This window comes from Vulpes lagopus, chromosome 21 (assembly GCF_018345385.1).
Source record: "Vulpes lagopus strain Blue_001 chromosome 21, ASM1834538v1, whole genome shotgun sequence".
Lineage (NCBI taxonomy): Eukaryota > Metazoa > Chordata > Mammalia > Carnivora > Canidae > Vulpes > Vulpes lagopus.
This window is the reverse complement of record NC_054844.1, coordinates 3,684,621-3,711,161: the sequence shown is the minus strand read 5'-3', so window position 1 is coordinate 3,711,161 and position 26,541 is coordinate 3,684,621. Positions and strand designations below refer to the sequence as shown.

At 45.2% G+C, this 26,541-nt stretch overlaps 1 protein-coding gene across 7 annotated transcripts in view; it reads right to left on the bottom strand.

The window, feature by feature from the left end:
* Nucleotides 1-25,782, bottom strand: part of SLC6A13 (solute carrier family 6 member 13) — a 36,093-nt gene extending 10,311 nt beyond the window's left edge. Inside the window, exons 1-7 of one of the 7 annotated variants that reach the window (XM_041735550.1) lie at nt 25,671-25,782; nt 23,155-23,361; nt 11,362-11,496; nt 8,393-8,533; nt 4,823-4,907; nt 4,037-4,169; nt 3,004-3,138 (exon numbers count right to left, since the gene is read on the bottom strand). In XM_041735550.1, coding sequence (XP_041591484.1) covers nt 3,004-3,138; nt 4,037-4,169; nt 4,823-4,907; nt 8,393-8,533; nt 11,362-11,496; nt 23,155-23,356 — 831 coding nt within the window. In that variant the 5' untranslated portion in view covers nt 23,357-23,361; nt 25,671-25,782. Of the gene's footprint in view, nt 1-3,003; nt 3,139-4,036; nt 4,170-4,822; nt 4,908-8,392; nt 8,547-11,361; nt 11,497-21,057; nt 21,159-21,699; nt 21,854-23,154; nt 23,362-25,670 lie in introns of those variants that run through there. The other 6 variants (XM_041735552.1, XM_041735551.1, XM_041735555.1 and 3 more) reach the window with 6 other exon arrangements.
* Between the last annotated feature and the right edge of the window lie 759 nt (nt 25,783-26,541).

The following is a 26,541-nucleotide window of genomic DNA, read 5'->3' as shown; positions in this document are numbered from 1 at the left end:
GCGGAGACTGCCCGGTGTTGTGCACTCAGTCAAGTGCCCAGCACACAGTGAGCGCATAATAGGTACGTTAACTCTTGTTGCTGTTTGTTGTTATTGTTACTTTTGAAAGGCAACTCACCTTTCAGTGATGTTCAGTGATAATGGGTCCCACAGATGCCAAAATAAAAAGACCCGTTCTAATCAATGTTCCAACTGCCACCCGAAACAAACCCTTCATGAGAAGCTCTTAACATAGAGCTTTCAAAGGTTCTGCAAGGGCTTTTTGGACACCCTACCCCCAGCCAGCTGCTCTATCCCTCTACTGAACAAAGGCAAGCAGAACAAAGGACCAGGAAAGGGAAAGAAACAAGCTCCCAGGAGAGTCCTGAGTCTCCAGGGACCCCTCTCCAGTGGGAAAGAGACAAGCCCCAGGGGACAGCCTGCCTGAGCACAGCAAGACTGGCAGAAAGGGAGGAGGGAGCCAGATAAATCCAGCATTGTCTCTGCCTGCCTTCCAGCTTCCAGACTGAGAGCTTGGCAGAGAGAGATGTCTTTGGTCTTTGTGCTGGCTAGCAGGAATTTTGCACCTTTCTCAAAGTGCCAGGCAAATGCCAGCTGGAATTCTCACACTTCCTAGGGAGTGCCAACTACATTTAATTAGGGCTCTGGTAGGAGCGTCACACCTGCAGGCTGCTGCTCTGTTCTCTGACAACAAAGGCCTAGCTGCAGCCTGAGACCAAGACCCAGTGGCCAAGAAGGCTTCTGGGAAGCCCAGACCAAGCTCTGCTCATGAAACCTCTCCCTCTTCACTTCAGAGGGACTTGGAAGACACATGCTCCCTGCATAACCTACAGCTGGCTGGAGTTGGAAGGTGGTATCCTGGAGAGCAGATGAAAAGAGGTTTTATTCCCTGCAGTAACCTGGACATGGAATCGTGGCCTTGGTAACGCTTGGAGTTGAAGGCTATCTGGTCTATCTTCTTCATGTTTGCTGGATGCTTCATCTAACCACCACTACACCTAGAACAGACCTGTCCCATAATAGATATTCAGTAAGATTTTTGCTGAATGAATGAGCTTTGAGTAAAACAAAGATGAGCCGATGGGGACTTTTCATTCAAGAAATCATAAAGTCTCATAAATGGGACTTGTCATCATTCAGACCAAGCTTCCAGTTGCAAATGTGAGGATGAAAAATTTGTGAAGCTCTCCAGGCCTCCATTTCCTATAAAATGAGGATACCTCACTGATCTGCTATGAGGATTAGCTGTAATGCTTCGTGTAACAATGACAAGGCCATCGTTAGCACTCTCAATAGTTGTTGACTATAAATAGCTGATCAGGACAAACAAGGCATTGATCACAGAAGCCCTAAATCCCTTCCAGAAATACCAGACCCCTCCCTCCAATTTCTCTTTCAGGCTGCCTGCCTGTCTCCCTGCCCAAACAGGGCTCCTCCTTCCCAGCCTGACCTCTAAACAAAGGCAGACTGTAGCTGGCCTCTGGTTCACACCTCTGTGGCTCTAGGACAACAGTGAAGTCCTCCTGCACAGGAGATCCAAGCCAGCCTCTACCCGCTGGCCTCCAAAGCTGTCCACCACAACCTCCTGCTTGCTACAGACTCTACCACAATACTCTGGTTCCAGAGAAGTCAAAGAGCTTATGAGCCACACAAAATAAAAGTACACTTTGTTTGGCCAGCTCCTTACTTGCTCTGTGACCTTGGGCCTTGTTTGCTAGTCTGTTCAGCGAGGATTTTGTACTAGATGACCTCTGGGCTCCTCCTAGCTTCAACAAGTACAGTTCTACGGTTTGCTCCAAAGCCTGACTACAGTCCCTGTGCCCTAGGTGAAAAGGCAGCCTCAATCTGCACCTCCACTGTATCTAAGAAATGAGGGAGGGAACCGTAAGCCCGCATCCCACCAGATCCTTGAGCTGTACCCAGGACAAGGCTGCTGGACTCCACAGGGGGGTCTGGCCACCCCTGGGAGCTGCAGCAGGGCCGGTGGAACTCAGGGCAGCAGAACATAACTCTGCCAGGGGGACTGGGAGATGTGAGAAAAATTCAGCTGCTGGACCACCCCCAAGTTCTGAGCTACAGGGACCCTCCACCTGTGCGTGGGCTGAGCTTCCAGCGGTGGAGGGAAGTGTGGGACTGCGTGCCAGTCCCTTTGCTCCCATTCCTGCTCAGCAACGTCAGGGAGCGCGCTGGTGCCCCGACGGTGCCCTGTCCGCAGAGCCCTCCAACGGCCGGCGTCTCCTGCAGCGGCGCCGCGTCTCCTCAGGGCCCCACTCCAGACACACAGAGCTCCCCCAGCACCCGAAAGGAGGGCGGCCCCTGTGCCGGCTGAGGCGCCAAGCTGGGGCAGGAGACCTGGGGGGCTCTGGGGTGGAGCTTACCCACGCTCCCCCCAGTCGACACCTCCTGGCTTTGCCAGCTTTCAAAACTACTGCCAAACCGGAGAAGATACGAGTCATCAGAGGCGGTGGGTGGCTTATTTGGGGCCCTGCTTCACAAGGCCCTCGGGTGAGCGAGCACACACACACACACACACACACACACACACCCCAGGCCACGAGGAAGCTGGCTGCGCAGAGTGGGCGCCCAGGAAGGGCTGGAGCCGGAGGGGCCTCCTGACAACTGATGGGAAACTCGACACTGCCCCGCCGGCTGCCGCTGAGTGTGGGCCAGGGACCTGGGGCCTCGGGGCAGAACCAGGGAACCAGAGGGCTGGTGGATGGCTAAGGAATAGAGAGGAAGTCGCCGTGACATACGATCATCAGGAGGAAAGATGGGAAAGGGGGACTAGGGTGGGTGGTGGGGAACAGGCCGCAGCCTCTCACAAACACTCCTGGGCCTCCGGGTAGCTGTGAACCAAGCGGGGGACCACAGACAGCTGTTGACACATGGCCGGAGACCCTCTACGCCACCATGGATACCTCAGGGCCAGGAGCGGGATTCCCGACAGCAGCACAGAGGGAAAGCCTCCAGAGCCACAGGACAGCCCCATCTGTGACTTCTTACCTGGGGATCCCACAGACGTGTGAGGTTTGGGTACAGGTAAAACTGAATTCCTTGGGCTGCCCCAGGCAGAGTCACCCCTCGAATTAACAGGACCACCAGCATGAGGTAAGGGAATGTGGCTGTGAAGTACACCACCTGGCCAAAGGGCGGATGAAAGACGAGGAGGCTGTGAGTTTGGAAGGAAGGGCCCGGAGACCCAGTCACAGAGGCAGGAGGCAGGAGGCAGAAGCTCCCCCCACTCCACACACCCTCAGAGCAGGCCAAGAGAGTTTCCCTCTGCCCCTCCCTCTCACCCTTGCAGCTGTTCCACTCGGTCTTCCCGCTGCCTTAAGCCACAAGCTCCCATGTCCCTCTCCCATCCTCCTCCTGACACATACCCTGTAATATTTGTGAAATGACTGAATGAACCCAGGCATGCTCCCAACCAGTGTGTTTAGAATTATGGCAAGGGTTGTCAGGTATGAAAAGCTCTCTAACACATGATCCCTGTCCTCACAGAGCTTACAAGCTTAGCACACCCAGGCAGCCAGATTAGGAAGGAAGCCTTCTCAGAGGCCTCCAGGGCAAGAGTCCAGAAGAACTCAGAATGCCCTCTAACACTTCAGACACTCTATGGCCAAAGAGTCCCCCACCCACAAGTTCTCAGGGTGGTTACGAATCATTTTGAGATGAATAGCCTCCATGGGATTCCTTTTCCAAAGAACCATTGAATACACCAGGGAGCCACAACCTGTATTCAATTTGCGATGTGCCCACACATGTGGTATATTGCAAGACCATTTTCCTTGGAAGTGTCCTTCCTGCCCGTCTCCCTCCCTTCTCCTTTCCATTCCACATCCCCACCTACCAGAGTGCACAGGATCGAATCAGGGAGAGCACAGAATCAAGGAAGGGAGCCATATGAAATCTTGACAGGCTCATTCCCTCCCATCCTGGACCAGGTTACAGCTCAGGGAGCTCCTGGGTGACCAGGCCCCCCAGGGAGGGCAGGGAGTCCTTGGCTGAGAGGGGCCAGGAGCTCTCCAACACAGACCTTGCCTGTGGACTTGACCCCCTTCCAGATGCAGAAGTAGCAGATGACCCAGGCAACCAGGAGGCACAGGGCCAGCTCCCAGCGCAGGGCCCCCAGGTCATGGATGCCATCAGAGATCTTCAGGACCCGCCTCCTGGGGAGAGAAGGTTGAGCAGGGCTCCACTTTTGCTGCCAGCCTCAGTTCTGTAGCCTGTGTGTCTCAGGCAGCAAAGACATGCCTCCAGGCTCTTGTCCAAAGGCTTGTCCCCTGTTTTCGCTCAGATCTGTGAGGCTCTCCTTTGCCCAGAGGTGGGGGTAGATAGAAAGTGAGGCAAATATAAACTGTTCCCAGGTAAGTGTGCTCTGGGAGGCTGAGTATCAATTTAACCTAGAGAGGGAGGTGCAGACACACATCTTCTCAACCAGGGCTTCAGGATGTTTTGATACTAGGAATCATGTCCTAGGTGAACATCTATACGAGGGAGGGGGCGGCTAGGAGGCAGCACACAGGCAGCTGAAGGAAGGAGCGGACACAGGGGTATAGACACACATGCATGTGCGCTATCTAACGTGGGGAAGGGAAGGCAGGACCGGCTTGAGGGCAAAATTCTCATCTCTGAAACTAGTTCTGCATTAACCACAAATACAAGCCCAACAGGAAAAAAAAAAGCCACTTTAGGTGACAGGGCCACCAAAGAAGGAAACTATTACTCGCTGTCCACTGAGGGTCTGCACTGCACGACCCTATCCCTGAGCCCTTCTTTCAAACACACAGCCACACTGGGATGGGGAGAGGGCCTCACTTACTCCCAGAACTCGATGACAGGAGAGGTGGCATTTTCAGAGGTCACATTCAGGGAGCCATTGGTCCTCTGGAACTCCACACAGTATTCTACCCGTGGGTCCCAAGGAAGGAAGCAAGAGAAAAATCTTTCAGTATTTGACACGGCCAGAGAAGGGGGCTGTGAAACTGTAGGAACAGTAGGAAGTAAGGTATCTGAAAGGAACCGGGCTGAAGTTGTCCATACAAAACATCCTCAAACACAAAATAACCTCCAAATGCTTACTTCACCTTCTCCACATGATTCTACATGTGGGTTTCTAAATGGGTACATGTTCTTGCTAAAGCATGATCAGATGGCATCAGGAAGAATGGTCTGCATGCCATCTACTTCAAAGTAGGCAAATATTTCTAGGTCACTGCCTTGTATAAAGTCATAATCTTTGAGGGATAGTAAATATGCTTTCTAGGGATGACATGTTGCAGAGTGGCTCAGAAAGTTCTGGCTCGAATCCTGACTCTCTGGTTACTTGCTGCATGGTTCTCTGACTTCACTTTACCTTGATTCTAGAATGTACACAGCGATCTCCAGTGGTGAGATGGACAGGGGACTAACTAAAAAGTGCCCAGTAAATAGTGGCTCTTAATTATCTGTATATGACCTTGGAGTTTCACAACAGGGGCTCACATTCTTTTTTACATTGTGTTAGCATAATAATCCTAGAAAATATTAACACAGATGTGTTTTCCCCACTGTACACACGAAGAAAGGAATCTTCTTAGAAATGGCCTGTCACAGCTCATAAATGACTAAATGAGAGCTAGAATCCAGCTCAGCTAATTGTATGTCTTACCTTCAAAATACCTGTAATCGGACCTTTCTTATTATGGCCACTACCAGCAGCCTGGTCAAGATCCCCATCATTTTGTGGCTCCTTAACTAGTCTTCAGTTTCCACTCCTGTCTTCCTAGTCCAATCTCCACACAGCAGCCAGAATGATTTTGTTAAAAATTTAAGTCACTCTATGTCATGTCTCAGTTTAAAAACTCTCCAGTTTGCTTCCCTGCCCATGCAGAGGAGCCATAACCCCTATAATTGCCTCCAAGGCCCTTTTCAGTCTACCCCTGTCACCTTTGACCTCATCCCTCAGTGCTCCCTCACTCACCTGCTTCCTGGATACTATAAGCACAAGGCTGCCTCAGCGCTTTTGCACTGGTTGCTCCTTGTACCTAGAGTCTGCCCCTGAAATCTCAGCCACTGACTCCCCGCACTCCTTCAGAGCATGACTCCTGTGTCATCTCAGGAAGGCCTTCCCTGAGGACTCTATTGAAAAATCACACCTCCCATCCCTAAAATTCCCAATCCGTCCTCCCTGCTTTATGTCTCTCCCTGGCACTTTTTCTGACATAATACATATTACACATTTATTTTATTTATGGTCTATGTATCACCACTAGAACAAAAACCTCATGAGGGTAAGGATCTTTGTTTGCATGCCTTATCATTACCCCAGCGCTTAGAACAGAGTCTGGCACAGGGTAGGAGCTCAATAAGTATTTGCTGAATGAATGCCAATCCAGCATTCTTTCCAGTATTCATTCTCTCTCTCTCTCTCTCTCTCTCTCTCTCTCTCTCTCTCTCTTTCTCCCCTTAAAGCTTCAGCTCACCCAGAAAAGCTTGTTTTCATCTTGACAGGACAGGATGTCTTATACTACGAATGATGTTCGGCTCTGAGTAAAACCAGACTCACTAGGAGAAATGTCAAAAAATTCCAAGAAACAAAAGACACCGGTACAGAATTTTATCTTGGAATTGTCTCAGAGATCCCTCAGTCAACCCCAGTGCCCTGAAGCAAAAGCCCTAGGCCACAAAAAATTTGCAACATTTTTACAAAAGGAAGTTCCCTGAGATCTGGATCAAATCACCATCAGACAGGCTGGTTGTTGAGGGTGATTTCAGTGTACATAAAATGAAGGAGGGAGGGAGGAGAGAAGGGAGGAGGGAAGAAAAAAAAAAACAGGTAATTAAAAAAATATTAGAAGAAAACCAATTTTAAAACCGGACTCATCCAACAAAATATTTTTTTGAGCATTCATGATGTAGCCAGCCCTGTGCTAGGGGACAAAGGACACTCAGATAAAGATGCCTTTGGTGACCTGTGGGAAAACCAGACCAACAGCCAGAGAGTAAGGTAAGAGCCAAGGCGGAGTGGGAATTCATTCAGTACAGGCACGCCCAGATACATTTAAGAAGAACCTAAGGAATCCTGGGCTGTCAGGGGAAGAACCTCCAAGATTTGACTTTTCACTTGCAGACATGTGGAAGGAAGGGGACAGAGATCAGAAACAGAACGCCCAGAAAGGGATCGAGACTCGGATGGCCAAAGGGGCCTTGCTAAATATTGCAAAATGTGCCTCCTTGTCAAATAAAGGACTCAAACTTCGGTTGAGAACTGGCTACCTCACCTGAACAACAAAGAAATGAATCATGACACAGGTGGGGCCTCACTGACAAGCACTGAGGGATATTCAGGCAAGGAGCATAAGAGGTTGTCCTGGATCCACATGGGACAGCTCTCTGCCTGTGCTGTCCAAGGGTAGCCTCCATCCACGTGTGGCAACTTACATTTAAATGACTTAAAATTAAACAAAAATTGAAAAATTCAGTTCTTCACACATCCTGGGAACATTTCAGGCACTCAATAGCTACATGTACCTAATAGCTACCATGTTGGAGAGTCCAGAGAACATTCTCCTCATCACAGAAAGTCCTCTTGGATGGAACTATCCTAGGGACTTTCAATTTTTGTTACTTTCAATCAAATCAACCCAGTAATAGTCCTATGGCCATGAGTGGCTCCTGCCGTCTTCTAAGAGAGCCACATGCAGTATTATTAGCACAGGAGAAATCAAGTGTTATTATAAATTATAATGAAGACTCACAAAACAGTTTATTCCCTGGTTAAATTTAAATGGACTATGAGGTAGAAAGATCTAAAACTGGGGCACCTGGGTGGTTCAGTGGTTGAGCGTCTGCCTTCAGCTCAGGTTGTAATCCTGGGGTCCTGGGATCTAGTCCCATATCGGGCTCCACACAGAGACCCTGCTTCTGTGTGGACCTCTGCCTGTGTCTCTGTCTCTCTGTGTCTCTCATGAATAAATAAATAAATTCCTTTAAAAAAAAGATCTAAAACAGTATCAGAAAGACATGAGAAACAAAGATAATGGACAAGTGATACATACATACACCAAAGTAATCATACTTCAAATTGAAATAAATAAATGGCTAAACTACATTAAAAAAAATCAGTTCTATTTGCATAATACATGAATTCATAATGTATGAATTGAATACATTTTTTTTTAATTTGAGTACAGTTGACAATTTCTTTTTCTAAGTCTGTAGCATTTTGCCTGTGATGCTGGTGAATTCTCACACTGATCTTTGACACAAGATTTCAGTGACCTACTTGGTGGGTTTCTAGTATGTCCCAAGTTAAGTTTGGGATGGGGTGTCCAGGATGTAATGATAATCCCAGCCCTGATCAATGTGGCAGAGTAGCAGGAGGAAATGGGGTCTCCAGGGATGACCTTACCTGTGTTCCACTCATGGTGGCAGCTTCCCCAGGGAAGGTCAATGGTGAAGCTGCTAAAGAGGTAGAAGAGGGCCCAGGCCAGGACAATGATGTAGTAGATATTGAGGAGGATGACAATCATCTGGGAGGCGTAGCCAATGCCTGGAGGGGAAAACTGCAGAATTGGGCTAGGGATGGTGGACAAACTTCTCACACACCACCCATCCCAGTTTAAGAGGGGTTTTGTACTCACTCCACTGTCAAAGCCCTAAAACAGTTCTCCTATCATCCTCCCTGACAGGTAAGGAGAGGCTTTTCTCCCTGCCTTCCATTTCTCTACCCTGGCTTACTGTGCACTTTTACCTTTATCAGTTCTGAAAATTCACTGATTTAAAGTTATTTTTTAAATGTGTAAGACTAACTCAAAGACTCCATTAGTTAATGCTTCCTAGAATTAAGCTGATGTATTTCTGCAACATAAAAATACATGCTAAGAGCAGGAACAGGGGTGACTAGCTAGCTCAGTCTGTAGAGCAAGTGACTCTCAATCTCAGGGCTGTGAGTTCAAGCCTCACACTGGGTGTACAGCCTACTTGGGAAAGAAAAGAGTAGGAACAGACAACTCACATAGGAGAAAATACGACTAGCTCCTCCTTAATAACTGCAGGTGTGCAAAAGGAAACCATGGTGAGGTACCATTCTGCACTGGCAAGCATAGTGAAAATTTTTACAAATGATACAACTCAGTGATTTCCAAATTTGTCCACGTATTAGAATTACCTGGGAATATTTTTAAAATTTCAAAACACAGACCAGACCCAAAACCAGTTAAATCACAATCTCTGGGTGTGGGACACAGGCCTCAGGATGTTTTGAAGGTCCCCAGGTGACTCCAATGTGCAGACAAGTTTGGGAACCGCAGGGGATCCCTGGGTGGCTCAGCAGTTTGGCGCCTGCCTTCAGCCTGGGGTGTGATCCTGGGTTCCCGGGATCCAGTCCCATATCAGGCTCCCTGCATGGGGCCTGCTTCTCCCTCTGCCTGTGTCTCTGCCTCTCTCTGTGTGTCTCTCATAAATAAATAAATAAAATCTTTTTTTAAAAAAAAGGTTTGGGAACTGCAAATACCTCAGAGCTGTGAAAGATATGGAAGAAAGATGCTTACTCAAATATAAGGACATGGCAAGTCAGTATAGCACTTACATTGGACAATTTAGTAAGGCAGATCAAGAGACATCACCATGATTGTCCATTTCATCCAGTGATCCTAATCCTGGAAAGTTATCCCAAAGAAATAATTCCCAAAAAAGAGGGCCAAAGTTATCTCAACAAACACACATGAGAGCAGAATATAACAATTTTATAAGTAATTGAAAAGAAGCAAAAAGCCCCAAACAGAGAACTGTGAAGTAAATTATGATATATATACTCAATTGAAATTTATGCAATCATTAAATTATTGTTGCATAGAAAATGGAAAATAACACTAACTGGAAAGTGGAGACATAAACTGTGTATATCCCAGATCACTAGAAATGTAATCTCTATACAGAGATAAATAAAGAATGAAATGAATCCCCAAAACTGGAAACAACACAAATGTTCTTCAGTATGTGATGGTTCAATGAACTGTGGTATATCTACACCATGGAATACTACTCAGCAATAAAGAAGATGAACTCTTTATACAAAAACCTGGATGGATCTCAAGGGCATCATGCTAACTAAAAAAGCTAATCTCAAAAGGTTATAGACTGTACAATTCCATTTATATAACATCCTCAAAATGACAAAATTATAGAGATAGAGGACAAATTAATGGTTGGGAAGGGCTAGGGATGAGGAAAAAAGGAACAAGTGTAACTACAAAGGAGTAGCATAACAGAGGTCTTTGTGATAATGGGACAGTCTATATACTGATTGTGGTTATGGTTACATAAGTCTACACGTGTAATAAAATCACATAGAATTATACACATACACATATACACAAATGAGTGCATGGAAAACTAGGGAAATCTGAATAACGTTGGTAGATAGTAACAATATCAATTTCCTGGTTCTGATATTTTATTATAGTTAAGTAAAATGTTACCATCGAGGAAAACGGGGTGAAGGGTACATGTGACCTCTCTGTATGATTTTTGCAACTTTCTGTTAAAAAACATAACGAAAATCCTATATAGAGAGAAATATCGAAATGAAACATCCTAAAGTTTAAATCGCTATTATGTCAAGACAGTAGAATTATTAATTATATTTTTCATCATTTAAAATTCTCTTTTTGGGGCACCTGGGTGGCTCAGTGGTTAAGCATTTGCCTTTGGCTCAGGTCATGGTCCTGGGGTCCTGGGATCAAGTCTTACATCGGGCTCCCTGTGGGGAGCCTGGTTCTCACTCTGCCTATGCCTCTGCCTCTCTCTGTGTGTCTCTCATGCATAAATGAATAAAATATTCAAAATAAAATAAAATTCTCTTTTAATTTTTTTATTTTTTAAAGATTTTATTTATTTATTCATGAGAGACACAGAGAGAGGCAGAGACACAGGTAGAGGAAGAAGCAGGCTCCATGAAGGGAGTCCGATGTGAGACTCGATCCTAGGACCCCAGGATCACACCCTGAACCAAAGGCAGATGCTCAACCACTGAGCCACCCAGGCATCCCTAAAATTCTCTTTGTAAAGGTTTCATAATCAGTTAATTGTTCTGAAAAATACAAAACCATTGTTATACATTTGTACAATATAAAATAGCTAAAATAGCGTTGCACTCTACTTACTTAATCTAAAGCCTCTTTCCCATCCTCATCCCTGTCTTCTCCATTCTCTGATAGATTGGGTGATCAGCTCAGCATTGGCCCCACAAGTAGAGGGTTTAACATAAAGACACAGAGTCTTATGTCAATCAGCACTGCTACGAAACCACCCAGTCACCCCAAATGAGGTTTGTAACCATGTATGCGGATATCTGGAATCAGGCACCTGGCTACTCACCCTCAAAGATGGGGCAAATCTTCCTCCAGGCTGTGACACCTCCCTGGCTAGTGTACTGGCCCAGTGCTGTCTCCAAGAGGAAGACAGGAATGCCACAGGTAAAGAGGAAGATGAGGTAGGGGATGAAAAAGGCACCTGTGGGTGGGAAAAATGCTTTCCATTAGCTGGCATGAGCCTCCTCATGGTCCACATTTATCTTCTCCCATTACCACCCTGTACTGTCCATCAGAATCCCCAGGTGTGTGGGACATGCAAAACTGTGAGGGACATCTCTACAGATATCTGGAACCATAGCAGAGATCAAGAGTGGCCACCAACCCTTTTTTATTTCACTCTGAAAGTTTCAATCTATACCTACCAGGATTTGCTTCCCATCAAACCTCGATTATTAGCTCAATTACACATAACTGTAGCAACGGCAGTTCCTTGAATAATGGACATCCAAGAGCATTAACATAGCCCACAGATTCTAATTCTTTTCAGGGAATGACTATTTTTAATGCTAGAAAGAGACTTCTAGCAGACTGAAACCAGATTTCTCTTTAGTAGTAATCCTTTCTGCTCAGCTTTCTGCTGAGACAAGAGTACTGGAAATGCTGGCATTTTCTCCACTGTGGACTTCTATCTGTTGCCAAGGTAGACAGGGGGAGTCCACAGAGAAGAGAGAATTGCACAGAGAGGGAGATCCAAATATCTGCAGGGAGTACCCTTCTAGCTTTCAACTGAATGCTGGTCAGCCCATATATATGAGGAAACTTCCCAAAGTAAGGGAAAGAACCATTCAAAAAGATTGGGAGCAATGGTGCTCACACATGGCTGGGAAGAGTGCTGGCTCCCACCAGTGGTTGAGCATCTGCTTTGGCTCAGGTCATGGTCCCGAGGTCCTGGGATCAAGTCCTATATTGGGCTCCCTGCGGGGAGCCTGGTTCTCACTCTGCCTATGTCTCTGCCTTTCTCTGTGTGTCTCTCATGAATAAATGAATAAAATATTTAAAATAAAATAAAATTCTCTTTTTTTTTTATCCAGTCAGACTGGATAGTCCCAGAATTCACAGGGCATTGGGAAGAGAAGGCATTTCCTCAGAAGTGGGGAATAATTAGCCCTAGATTGAGCACAACTCTGGTTCTAAGAAATCTTAGAAGTAAAACCCAAAAGTATCAAATAACTTCACTGGTCCCAAACAAATCTTAAGAGTATTTATAGACATATAAAAATACTCAGCAACCAATAAAGCAAAAATCACTAGGCCTGGTGTCCAATAAAAAATTACCAGGAAAGGGGCGCCTGGGTGCCTCAGTTGACTGAGCTTCCAACTCTTGATTTTGGCTCAGGTCATGATTGCAGGGTCATAGGATTGATCACTATATTGGATTCCATACTCAGCACAGAGTCTGCTTCTCTCTCTCTCTCTCTCTCATATATACATACATACAATCTTTTTAAAAAATTACCAGGAAAACAAAGAAGCAGAAAAACATTACTCATAATGACTAGATAAATCAATCAACTGAAAAAAATCAATCAACTGAAATCAACCCTAGCTTACACTAACGTTAGAAAAAGTAGATATGGACACTAAAATAATAATTATAGAGGATCCCTGGATGGTTCAGCGGTTTAGTGCCTGCCTTTGGCCCAGGGCATGATCCTGAAGTCCCAGGATAGAGTCCCATGTCGGGCTCCCGGCTTGGAGCCTGCTTCTCCCTCCTCCTGTGTCTCTACCTCTCTCTCTCTGTGTCTATGTCTATCATAAATAAATAAATAAATAAATAAATAAATAACTCTTAAAAAATAAATAAAAATAACTTAAAAAAATAAAATGAAAAAAAATAAAATAAAATAAAATGATTATTATAACTGTGTCCTACATATTCAAAATGTTAGAGATGTGAAAGGTATTGAAAACACCCAAGTCAAATCTCAAGAGATGAAAACCACAGAGGCACCTGGCTGGCTCAGCCAATAGAGCATGTGACTCTCAATCTCAGGGTTATGAGTTGAAGCCTAATGTTGGGCATGGAGTCTACTTAAAAAAAAAAAATAGAGATGAAAACCACAATGTCTGAAATGAAAAAATACGTTGGATGGGATTAATGGCAGATTAAGAGCAAAAGAAAAGATTAGTGAACTTGAACCACAGAGCAGAAACTATCCAAAATAAAATAAAAAGTTTAAAAAAAAAATGTTAGTGAGCTATGGGACAATTTCAAATAGTTTAATATACTAGTAAGTGGAGTTCCTAAAAGAGACAAAAGACTAGGGTGGGGGAGGGGGAGGGGTGCAGGCTCAGGAAAAAAAAATGAAGAAATAATGGATGAAATTTTTCCAAATTTGATGAAACTATAAATCTTCATATCCAAGAAGCTCTATGAGCCCCGATATAAGAAACATAAAAAACACTAGACCAAGGTTCATCATAATCAAATTATTTAAATCAGTGATTAAGAGTTTTTAAGAGGAAATCTTAAAAGCAACTAGAGGGGAAAAAAAGACATATATGTACAGAGAAACAAAGATCAGATGACATCAAATTTCTCATTGGAATCAATGCAAATGAGAAGACAGCAATAAGAGAGCACATTAGTTAGTACTGAAGGAAAAAAGAAACTGTTAGCTAGAATATTGGGATTCTGTTCAAAAATAAAAATGAAGTATGCTTCCTAAAACAAGCAAAACCTGAAAGAATCCATCACCAGAAGATCTGCACTATAATAAATGTTAATGAAAGACCTTCAGGCAGAGGGAAATAATGATGCCAGAGAGAAGTATGAATCTACACAAAGGAATAAAGAATGTTAGAAATGGTAACTACATACCTAGCTAAACATATAGGATTTTTCTTATCACCCAAATCTCTTTGAAAAATAATCAACTGGTTACAACAGTATAAGGTGGAGTTTATAGCATGTGAATAAAGTAAAATGGGTAACAACAAGAGCACAAAAGTCAAGAGGAGAGAGATGGAAATGTATTATTGTAAGGTTCTTATAGGTAAAGTGGCATAATATCACGTGAAAATGAACTGTGATAAATTAAAGATGTATGCTACAAAACCTAAAACAATCATTCAACTAACGTAACAAAGACTTGTGGCTAGTAACCCATCAAAAGAAGAAAGTCAACAATGAAATAATAAAAAATATGCAATTTGTTAAAAAGAAAGGGAAGGACTGGAAAAGGAGAACAAAGAACTGATAGGATAAGTAGAACACAAATAGTAAGATAATTGATTTAAACTTCACTGTATAATTAATTGGATAATTGCTTTATTTTATTTATTTTTTCAAAGGTCCAAAGTTTTAATGTTTTGAATACATTCTCCAGCAGCCCCCCAACTTCCCTCCCCCCCATAATTGCTTTAAATGTAAATAGTCTAAATATCCCAAATAAAAGGCAGAGATTGTCAGATTGGCTTCAAAATAAAAACTAGAAAGACTCAGCTCTATGTTGCTTAAAAGAAATGCACTTTAAATATCAAGACACAAAAAGAAGGTAATCCTGCCTTTAGAGATAACATGGACAGATCTTGAGGACATTATGCTTTCAGAGAGAAAGAATAAAAAACAGTATGTTCAAGCACTGCAGCATTCCCCACCTGCTGGCCTGGATGGCAGGAAACCCTTGGTTCTCCTCCAGCTTTGGCCTCTAAATTCTTGGAGATCCTAAGCAAGTGTCCTTTCTCTTTCATGTTTCTCATTAGCAAAGTGAGGAGTAGAGTAGGAGTCCAGAAGGGACCTGACAGCCCAGCTTTACTGCCATCCAGGGTCCCTTTCCTAAGGTCCCAAACCCAGACCAGTAACCGCAGCTCAGAGCACCAGAGGCCTCATTGACTCAGTACTCTAGCAAATCCTGTATGTTGTCACTTATATGTGGGCTTTCAAAAAGCCAAACATGGAGGGCACCTGGCTGGCTCAATCAGAAGAGCACATGATTCAGAATACACAAACTTGAGCTATAAAATGAATACGTTCTGGCAATCTAATGTTCACAGCATGGTGACGATAGTGAGTAAAACCATATTATATACTTGAAAATTGTTAAGAGAATAGATCTTAAGTGTTATCAGGAAGAAAAGATAATTATGTGAAGGAACAGAAGCATCAAATAACCTTACTGTGGTAATCACTTCACAGTAGATATGTGTATCAAGTCATCACGTTGCACAGTTTAAACTTACCTATGTTATGTCAATATCTCAATAAAACTGGAAAGATATATTTTTTAAAAAACAGGTCTGTGGTTAATCTCTGACAGGGTAGAAAAGGTAAGAGGTGGGAGAAAGGGACAGGAAGAAATTTGAAGGAGTAATGAATATGTTCATTATCTTGATTGAGGTTTCATGGGTGTGTATGTGTCAAAACTTACCAAATTGTACACTTTAAGTATGTACATGTCATTGTATGTCAGTCATATCTCAGTATAACTGCTTAAAATGAAAGTTAACAGGGAATAGCTTTTCTGGAGTTTTTCACCTTCCAAATCTCTGGCTCATAGTCTACACACCCGTAAGTCAGGGACTAAGGAAAGCATCTGATTACCACAAGGACAAAGCAATAAAGATCATAAGCACCTCAGCCTAATAAGACCATAAATTAATCCAAGACTTGTTGAGCAGGAAGGGAAGATTAGGGAAGAGAGAACTCAGTAGCCGATATGAACAGTTACGGCTTGGAGTTGGAAACATGGTAGACAGAGAGAACAGAGAGAGATGGAAAGACAGAATTTTCAGCCCAGCTCAAGCCCTTCCTCCCCATCTTTATGCTACCAGCTCTTTCCCAATCCACCAAGCCAATGTTTAACCACGGTGGGTTCCATGGTCAGCTCTGCTCCCCTCACCCTCTGCATCTTTGAGCACGTGGGTAGCTGGCCAAAAGGGGCAAGGTCCACACTCAACAAGTAGAGCCACTGGCCCTATAGGAGGGAGGGGTCAGGGGAGCAATGGCCCCCAGAGGGACCCAGGTGTAAATGGGGGAGTCCTCTGGGGCACTGCCTCTTTCCCCACCCAAGCCCCAGTCACCATGGAGCTAGTTCTAGAGCAGAAGATGGAGTTCAGTTACCTGCTCCCCTATTCCCACAGGTTAGTCTCCTTGCCCAAATTCTAAAATGTCCTGGCATATTTCCCCATAAGATGGGAGAGGCCACACCTCAACCTAGAAAGGAATCATTCTGCAGGCCACCCTTCTCAAAAAGAACACATTCTGTGGTGTCATCTGTAATGTTCCAGCTAATCTAAAACATAAACTGGTGAGACACCATAGGAGTAACACAGCAGAGAGCATGCACGTACCGTTAGGTGCTGGAGTCAACAATTAATCTAACCACTACTAGGAGTTGAGTAATTAAGTAACAATGGTAAAAAGTCATCACATACTACTAAAATAACTATCATTCTTTTTTTTTTTTTAAGATTTTATTTATTTATTTATTCATGACACACAGAGAGACAGAGACACGGGCAGAGGGAGAAGCAGGCTCCATGCAGGGAGCCCGACGTGGGACTCGATCCCGGGACCCCGGGGTCACATCCTGGGCCAAAGGCAGCACTAAACCGCTGAGCCACCCACCCGGGCTGCCCTCATTCTTTTTTTTTTAAGATTTTTTATTTATTTATTCATGAGAGACACAGAGAGAGAGAGAGGCAGAGACACAGGCAAAGGGAGAAGCAGGCTCCATGCAGGGAGCCTGACGTGGGACTCGATCCCGGGTCTCCAGGATCACACCCTGGGCCAAAGGCGGCGCTAAACCACTGAGCCACCTACTATCATTCTTATATCGAGAAAAAAGTGCTCTTTATTTCTCTTTGTTCTTTATACTAACAATTAACATCAAGGTGATCGGTTCTCCCTGAGGCCAGGTACCGTTTAATCCTCTCTGCACTGGTGTCCTGCTGGTCTCTCTCCCTATGGTCTGCAGCTGCCGTGCTCCCACAGCCTGCTCCTTTAAGATCCCTATTCCTAGAGATTTGGCTTGGGGACATTCTATTGTAGCCTCGTAGCCTCATGAGGGGTCTCCAGGCATTCTAGGTATTGAGGAACTCAGTTGGCCAGCAGCCAGGGTCCGGGGAGCTGGAGAGACCCCAGCTGAAGGCCCATGTTCTGATGCATTCAGGATCTAGGTGTGTGGGGACTGAAGATCAATACGGGGAGGGCTTGGAGGAGGACAAGGAAAAAGGAAGCACCTGTCCTCACACAAGGTGTTCTACGACTAGCAAAAACCAATGATTCTTTCTTAGCACAGGTGACCTCTGCCCCTGGTTTTCAGCAACTTGGACTTAGAAATGAAGTAAGGGGAAAAAAGAAAAAAAGAAAAGAAATGAAGTACGGGAGCACCCGGCTGGCTCAGTTGGAGCAGCATGTGACTCTTGATCTCGGGGTCATGAGTTCAAGCCCCATGTCAGGTGTAGAAATTACTTAAAAATAAAATCTTAAAAACAAATACATAAATAAAATCTTTAAAAAAAAAAAAAGAAATGAAGTATAGAGGGGATGACAGATGTGTTCTGATCTGGGCTGAGATTGGTGGGCAAGTAATTTAAATTCCCTCCTGGCAGATTTGAATCCTATTACCAAAGCCCTTTCCTACCACCTTCCCCCAACACCAGGTCTTTGGGGTTATCAAGAGACTTTTCAAAGCTAGAGCTTTAGGGGTCAAGCCCCCGGGGGAAGGTCATGTTTGCTATGCTTGCTTTTCCCTCCAGGGAGCTGAGGAGGGAGAGCTTGAGAAAGAGTTCACAGGTGCAGAGTCTTTGGCAGGAACCCCATCCCCACCACCACCCTATGCACCATGGGGCACACTGTCACTACCATGCAGCACTCATACTGGCTTCTTCCTAGCCCAGAGGGAGAACACAAAGCAGATGCGTACTTCACCCACTCTCGAGTTTTGCCCAAATAACCCATATTTCCTATTTCTGAGTCTTTTCCTCCCCATCATCTTGAACCGGCTGCAGGCAGTCTTTGCCCTGGCATCCCACTGCGACTGCTCCTGAAAGGTCACCAATGGTCTCCACACCACCCACACCAACACCTCACTCTCCCCTGTATCTTTCTACCCTACCTGCAGCATGTGATGCCATTGTCTGTCCGGCCTCCCTGACATCATCTCTTTCCTTGCCTCCCAAAACATTTCGCTGTCCTGGTTGTCAGCCTTCTGTACTGGTTTCTTCTTCTATGTCTCCTGCTGGTCCCTCCTCTTCCCCCCACTCCTATGCTCTCTTCTCACCATGAAAATGCTAATCACTCTCAAATTTGTATCTCCTGTCCACATCTCTCTCATGGACTCTGGACTCACATGTTTTACTGCCTAGTTGACATCTCCACTTGGATACCTAATAGATATCTCAAGTCAGTGCTCCCCAAACTCAATTCCTTCTTTTCTTCCTAAAACCTGCTCCTCTCATGACCTTCCACATTGCAGTAAAGGGCAAGTCTTTCCTTCACAGCAATCAGGCTACAACCCTCAGACCACTAAGACCAGGCAGTAGCAGTGGAGGTGACAAGAAGTGTCAGATGCTGCAAACATCATGGGAGGTCTTTGGTCCCCACGTTAAGGAACTCAGTCCATTGGCAGCCAGGGTGCAGTGACCCTAGCTGAAGGCTGATGTTCGGAAGCACTCAGAATCTGAGTATTTAGATAGATCCAACAGTTTGGTGGGGCACAGGGTGTGAGGGTGGGAAGGAATCAAGGATGACTAAAATTTTCAGCCTTGTCACTGGTCTGCTTCTGCCCTGACTCCTGTACAATCAGTTCTCAACAGCAGCCAAAAAGATTATTTTAAAAGGTAAGATCATGCTGCTCCTGCTCAAAACCCTGCCCTGTCTCCCCATGTCACTAGAGCAAAAGCCAAAGTCTCACAATAACTGACAAGGACCTACATGATGTGCCACCCTCGTCCTATTTACTTCTCTGACCTCAGCTTCTATTTACTCCCCTCCTTGCAACTCCCCAAACAAGCCAGTCAGCCTCTTGCTCTATGACTCCTAAATCTTTTGTGTCCTCTGCTTGGAGCACTTTTACCTTCAATATCCACACAGCCAACTCTCTCATTCCTGGCAAACCTCTGCTCAAATGTTATTGGTGTCCACACCCTACACACCCCCTTCTGGTCCCCTTTACCCAGCTCCACTTGGTCTTTTTCCATAGTACTCATTAACTTCTGATATACTGTATAATTTTCTTATGCAGTTTGTTTATTGTACTGTCTGTCTCCCTCTCCCTCCTCTAGAATGTAAGCCCCACAAGGACAGGGAATCGTTCTGTTTTGTTTCTAGATATATCCCTACAACTTAAAAGAATTCTGAGCAAATGGTATGTACCCAGTAATTGCTGTTGAATGACATAGTCAGGGCAGGGGCTTGGTGGGCTGTGTGCTAGGGCAACTGGCAGAGATTGGAGACTCTAGAAAGCTTTTTCAGGGGTTGGATTGGCCACTAAGGTCCTGGACAGCAGGGAGGGCGCTCAACCAGGTGATGACTAAAGCAAGCATGGCTCACATTCATCTCCCTGAGAAGCCTGCTAGTTTCTTTTGATTTTAGATGGGCTTTCTTATATCCACTTTCTTAGCTTCTCTGGTTTTCAACCATAGTGTTTAACTGTTTACCTGTTTTTCTATCCTATTCTTGCATCAGCCCTTTCTCTGGTCTAGAACTCACTTCAAATTGGATCTAACAAATGTTAAAGCTGGAAGGAACCAAATAAGACATCATTTGTATTTTAAGATTAGAAATAAAAGTATGTCTTGGGGACTTTTTCATCTCTGATTTCACCATTGAACAAATATTGATAATAATAAGGTGCCTGCTTTATCCTCTCGCCTTGCCCCAAGCACAGAAGTGGCTGTTAAGGCTAAGAGGTTGAAGAGAGGACCCAGAAGCAGGCCGATAGTGTCCATTACCTGAGCATGGTACACCCCAGAGTACCCAACATCCTTCTCCAGAACTTGCTCAAAACATTCTTCTCATCACCTGGGAGTCCAAGTCCCAGTTGGAGAACCATGGGTTTAAATAGGATCACTAAACCAGGAGGAAACAAGGTCAAATCAATGTAAGTGGTCTCCATTCTCCCTGCCTTCCTGCCCCCCATTGGTAGTAAAGTGTCCTGTCAGAAAGAGGCACTGTTCCTTGACAGACAAGAAGGTGAGAAGAAGAAGCGTTGGGGGGTAGCCCTGGTGGTTCAGCGGTTTAGTGCCACCTTCAGCCCAGGGCAGGATCCTGGAGACCTGAGATCAAGTCCCACATTGGGCTCCCTGCATGGAGCCTGCTTCTCCCTCTGCCTGTGTCTCTGCCTCTCTCTGTGTGTCTCTCATGAATAAATAAATAAAATAGTTAAAAAGAAGAAGAAGAAGAAGAAGAAGAAGAAGAAGAAGAAGAAGAAGAAGAAGAAGAAGAAGAAGGAGGAGGAGGAGGAGGAGGAGGAGGAGGAGGAGGAGGAGGAGGAGGAGGAGGAGGAGGAGGAAGAAGAAGAAGAAGAAGAAGAAGAAGAAGAAGAAGAAGAAGAAGAAGAAGAAGAAGAAGAAAGAAAGAAGAAGTAGTAGTAGTAGTAACAACGTTGGGGCCCATTCTCTGTAGGAGCTTGCTTTTCTGGGAGGCAAGGAGAACTGGGTGAGGCCAGAAAGGTAAAATTGCTGGGAACACCAAAAACTGGGCATGTCTAGGTTTCTCTCATGACTACACATTTCCTCGGTTAGTCCCCCTTACCTTGGCAGGGGAGGCTTTCCATTAATTCACTCAGTGGCCCTGGGTGACTCATGGCCTTCAGAGCAAACCTGGGCATCAGCCTCTAGCTCCAAAGCTGTCATCTATCAAGGAAAAGAGGAGTCCTAAAGCCCTGCACTTGATCAAGGGAAGAGACTATGGGTGGTAGTGTTAGGGATTAAACAGAAAGTTTGACTGGGTCCAGGACCCCTAAAAACATCTCCATTCTCAGTCAGAATCAGCATGCTGAAAGGCAGGCTCCATCCAGGGAGGAAGCAGCCACAGGCCGCCACACCCATCTCTTCCCTCACAAACCCATGGCAAGAGCCAGGGGCCTGATACTCTTCCTGGGGCTGCATTTCCACCCAAGACAGTAACACACACTTCTGGGCCTGCACAAATTTACTACAGAGCCCTGAGGCAGAGCTCAGATCGATACAGACACTGCCTGACAAGCTCCCCTCAAAAGGGTGAGCCCACACCCCCCACCGCTCCTGATCACAGTTCCCTTTGCTTCCCCTTCCTCAGCCCACTGGTTTTGCGCCAAACCCACAAATCACTCCCTCCCACCTCTTCGTGCCCCTCGGGCTAATACCCAGGCCAACCTTTACCCAATTCCAGAGAGGCTTGGGGAAAGCTGCTCACCTCCTAATCTTCCTGCCATGTGAGGGGCTAAGCTGGTTACTAGGCTCCAGGTACAGAGTCCCAGTGTCGAGCATAGCCCCAGACTCCTCCTCTGCCCTGGACCAGCCTTGTCCCTCCAGCCAGTTCACTGAAGGGAAGCATGTGCAGTGTCTAATGCTAGGGTGGAAGTGGGAAGGCCTCCTTCCTTCCCTCATAGTGCACACGGGACAAAGTCCTGTGATTTCAGGCTGCTGGCCAGAAATCCTTGGGGAGAAAGGACATACCAGCCCATACCCACCCCTCTGGAAATATTCACATTAATTTCCAACTCCAAGGCCAGTCCTCCAATTGCCACAATCCTGAGAATAGGGCTCCAGGGCTTTAGAGCACCCCTGTCCCCGCCCGCACCCAGCCTTCCCACCTCTACCACCCAAACCCACCGGGAGACAGAGCTCCATGTGTTTAGAGGCTCCTACTCCCCTGAAAAAGGGTAGGTGTTACATTAGGGTATCCTCCAATCCTTGCAGCCCACAAAATAACTACTGCCCTCAGCATTTTCTCATATGATCTACCTCTGCATTTCCCCTTCCTTCACCCTAACTGCAGCCTCACTTCCAAACCAGATCTGGGATCCCTAACACCCATAAGCTTTACCCATGGACAAGCAAACCCATCCTAACCCACTACTCAGCCAGAATGCCTCAGTATCTGAGAAATCCCTCCAAGCTCTCCCACATAGGTCTGGGTTGCCCTGAAAGTGAGTTACTGGTGGGAAATTAACTCCACTCCTGTGGGGGAGCAGAGTTACCCTGGGGGGCTGGAATGGGGTGGGGGGATTGAGAAGCCAGTAAAGACCTAGGAAAGATTTAGAAGTAATACCACATATACACACACGTTAAGTGGGAAATTTTTAAGGAAGAGCCACTAGTATCAAAGGTTAGGACACGGGAGGGGTTGGGTAATGATTGGCTCACGGAACATCATGGTGCCTGGGGGAGAGCACAGGAAGACACAGATTAAGGAGTCTCATGATCACAGGACAGTTCAGTGGCAACATCATCTTCCACATAGCTGCCATTTATTAAGCACTTTACATACATACCTCTAATCCTTATAACAACTTGAAAGGCAGGTACTACTATCTTAATTTACAGGAAGAGCAGTTGAGGCTCTAGGGGCTTAAAGAATTTGCCCAAGATTACACAGAGATTAAGTAGCAGAGCCAGAGTCCAAACTCTGATCCATCTGGTTCCAAACCTATGTTCATACTCTTATGATGCCATACCAGTCTAGAGAAACCCCTGGGAAAGTCAGGCAATCTGTCTAGATCTCAGCCTCCTGCAGTATCCTGACTTGGACTGGTCTTTCTGACTCCAGCATTCTATGCACCCCCAGGACTCCCCAGAGGGGCAGTAAGCGCAGGAGATAGAGACATCCTCCTTCCAGGGATGGGTGGGGTGGCGCAGTGGCTCTCACCTCCCCCATTTTTGTAGCAGAGATAGGGAAACCTCCAGACGTTGCCCAGGCCAATGATCTCCCCAGCCACTGACAGCACAAACTCCATCTTGTTGTTCCAGTGTCCCCGCTCCAGAGTGCCCTCTCCCTTTGCCTTTTCCATGACTGGGTACGCGGCCTTTGTCTCTCCATTACTGGTGGTGCTCGAGACCCTGCTATCCATCCCACCTGGAAAACAAGCAGCGGGCTCGGTTACTGCTTGGAACCCTGGGAAAAAAGCCTTCCCCTTCCGTCACCAGCAAATTCCCCACGGGAATAAGTGCGCTGGAAGAAAAAAGATTCCAACCCCCTTGCCTGCAGACCCATGTCCTCCTAAGTTAGCACCTCTTAGTAAAGGCTGAGTGAGAGCTGCCGAGAATGTATATTCCTTTCCTGTTCAGGAAGAAAGCCTCGATACCAAGGTACAGACACTGCTTCCCCTAGGCAGGTCGTCTCGGGTTGGGGCTTGTGGCTGTGGAAGAATTCACGTGGCCCCAGGTTGTCTAAGTTCTCCCTGCTGGCCAATGACTCGCTTTGCATACATTAGTGTGTGCTTCAGTTTCAGTGTCCTGTATGCTGGGGATACTTGAAAGGATCCTTGAGGCCAGCAATTTCCCTCGTAGGAATTTACTCTAGGGAAATCACTGTGACTGATTTGGCATTGAGGATGTTCATTGTGTACAACAGCAAAAAATGAGAATGTATATAAATGTTCCAAAATGGTAGATAGGTGAGTAAATTATGGCACGTGCATAGAGTGAACTATTCTACAATCATCAAAAATTGTGTTGCAGAAGAATGTGTAATGAAATGAAAGTGTTCACAATACGTGAAGTGAGAAGTTATAAAATAGTATATATGATATGATTATGCTTGGGAAATATTTTGCAAAGTGTACACATTGAAAGATTAGGATATCCACCAAAATGTTTCTCTCTCCGTGGTTGGATTATAGAAATATTTTCCTTATTTCTATTTTCTACATTTTCATCAAAGAACATGATATATTTTGCAATATTAAAATAGAAGCAACTTTAAAAAAAAATCCGTGCAAAGGAATGAGAGAGGCTGAATGGGGCCCTGGAATTCTGAATAAGATAGGCTTATCTTTCCACTATCCTTCCATGTCTCTCTAAAGTCAACATAAGAGAAAGATCTTTTTCTTTTTTGGTGATGACACATGTAGGAATTTATTATGGTAGAGAAGACAACATGAAATGAATAAAGAGCCATAGTTCCAAATGCTTCACTGCCCTATTCTAGACTCTTATTGGGATTGAAGAGAAGATTGGGTATTGTTCACACTTAGTGAGCAACTACTATTAAGTGCTTTACATATATTTGTTTCATTTATTCCACACAACCACCCTGAAAGGTAAGCAGTATTAATTCTGCTTTGTAAATAAGGAAGTTTCAGCTCAGAGAGGCTAAGTGACATGTCTGCTGCCATACAGCAAGTCAAAGGCATAGGCAGGACTTGAACCCACTCTGTCCCTGCTCTTTCAATTAAATCTCTCCATTACTTTGGCTACCCAGGTTTATCAGCATGTCTCAATAAGCATCTTCTGATGACTCTCTCCTGATTTTATACAGCGGTCCCTTTTCTGGAGAAGGAGACAGATGGACTTTTTCATATGCCTCAAGAAAAATTCATGCTAACAAACTTTCTCACTGCAAGCCCCATCTGGCCAGACTCTCCTATGGCTCTGCCTCTCCCAAGGGGCTACCTTAGGGATTTAAAAAGTCACAGAGAAAGTCAAGGAACAGTAGGAACCTTTGCTTATTTGGTACATTGGGGAATAGCCTCCAAAGATTGTGAGCTGAAGAGGAGAAAACCCAACCAGCTGGTCCCAAGAAGGTTCCTCAGCCCTTTCAAGAAGCTTGTCTACGTCTTATGCTGGTTCAGAGCTTCCCTTTACCATCTGATGGGTGTCTTCCTATGGTGGAAGGCCATTTTCCTCCACTCCTTCATCCTCAGGGTACTGCTTCTCAGAAACTGCAGTTAAAAGGTCATGAGCCATGCATTCAGACAAACCGGGCACAGATCTTAGTTCTGTGCTGTACCACTCGCTGTCTGACTCCAGGGAAGTGAATTAACTACTCTGAGCCTCAGTTCACTTGTCTGTAAAAGTGAGAAGGACTAAGTGAGGCGATGTATATATAATAAAGCACTTAGTAGAACAACAGGCACTCAATTTTTTATTTTCTTTCAGTCTTGCCCAGAGTTGTTCATTGTCTCATCTCATCTCTTCCTTTCTTTCCTCTCAATCTGGGGTTTTCTTCCTCTAAATCACATGGTCCCTCAAGCCAACAGCCACTGAAGCTTCAGAAACCCCAAGAATATAGCATCTAGTCTTTGCATATGCACACATAAGTGGCAGAAAAATATTTTCTAGGAGGGTCAAAAAATCCTTTCGTTGTAAGTCCTATGATCTTGCCAACCTGTAGTCTGAGACCTAGAAACAGAAGAGAGAGAGAGAGAAGAAAATGTTACAAACCTTAGTGCAGTTGCTGCCAGAGGTCCAGTCAGGGGGAGAAGAATTATCTAAAGGGGAAGGGGAAGGTGCTGGCTATTTAAAGTGTGGTTCCAACTCCTCTGCCGCACTTGTAATTCTAAACTTGGCCCAGCCCACATTCCGCCTCCTGCCACCCCACCCCACTGTTCCCTCCCCTGAGCACCAGACAACTCACACTCGAGTGATTTCACAGCCTGGGGAGTGTGAGCACACCCTGGCAGGTCAGGCCAGTTGCTTGTGAGGCTGGGCAGCAAGCTGTCTTCCCCAGGGTTCACGAGCTCTTCCCTCTGGCAGCCTCAGGGTCTCCCTAGAAGGATCCCATCTTTCACCCTTTTTCCAGTTCCAGGGCTCATATACTCCCATCAGGAATAGGTGCTCCTTTAGTTGGGTGACATTTAGATTGAACACACATTTCTCTTATCCTTTTGCAGTTTACGATTTAGTGTGGACTGTGATTAAGAATAAAGATAGGTGGGGGCACCTGAAACTAATGTCATGTTGTGAGTCAACTATACCTCAATAAAAAGATACATTAATGGAATGAAAGAATATCAATCATTTTTGCAGGTTGTACGTATTATCTTTTTTTTTATTTTTTACTTTTTGTTTCACTGGCAAGATTATTATGCACAGAATTCAATAAAAGAAAACTTATGTCAGGAAAAAAAGAGTAAAGATACATAAATTACAGAAATCTGAGAAGTCAGAAAAACTTCCTAGGGTGCACACATACACACACAAATTTTTTTTTTCAGATTTTATTCATTTATTTGAGAGAGAGAGAGAGAGCACAAGTAGGGAGAGGAGAGAGGGAGAACCAGACTCCCCACTGAGCAGGGAGACTCGCCCTGGT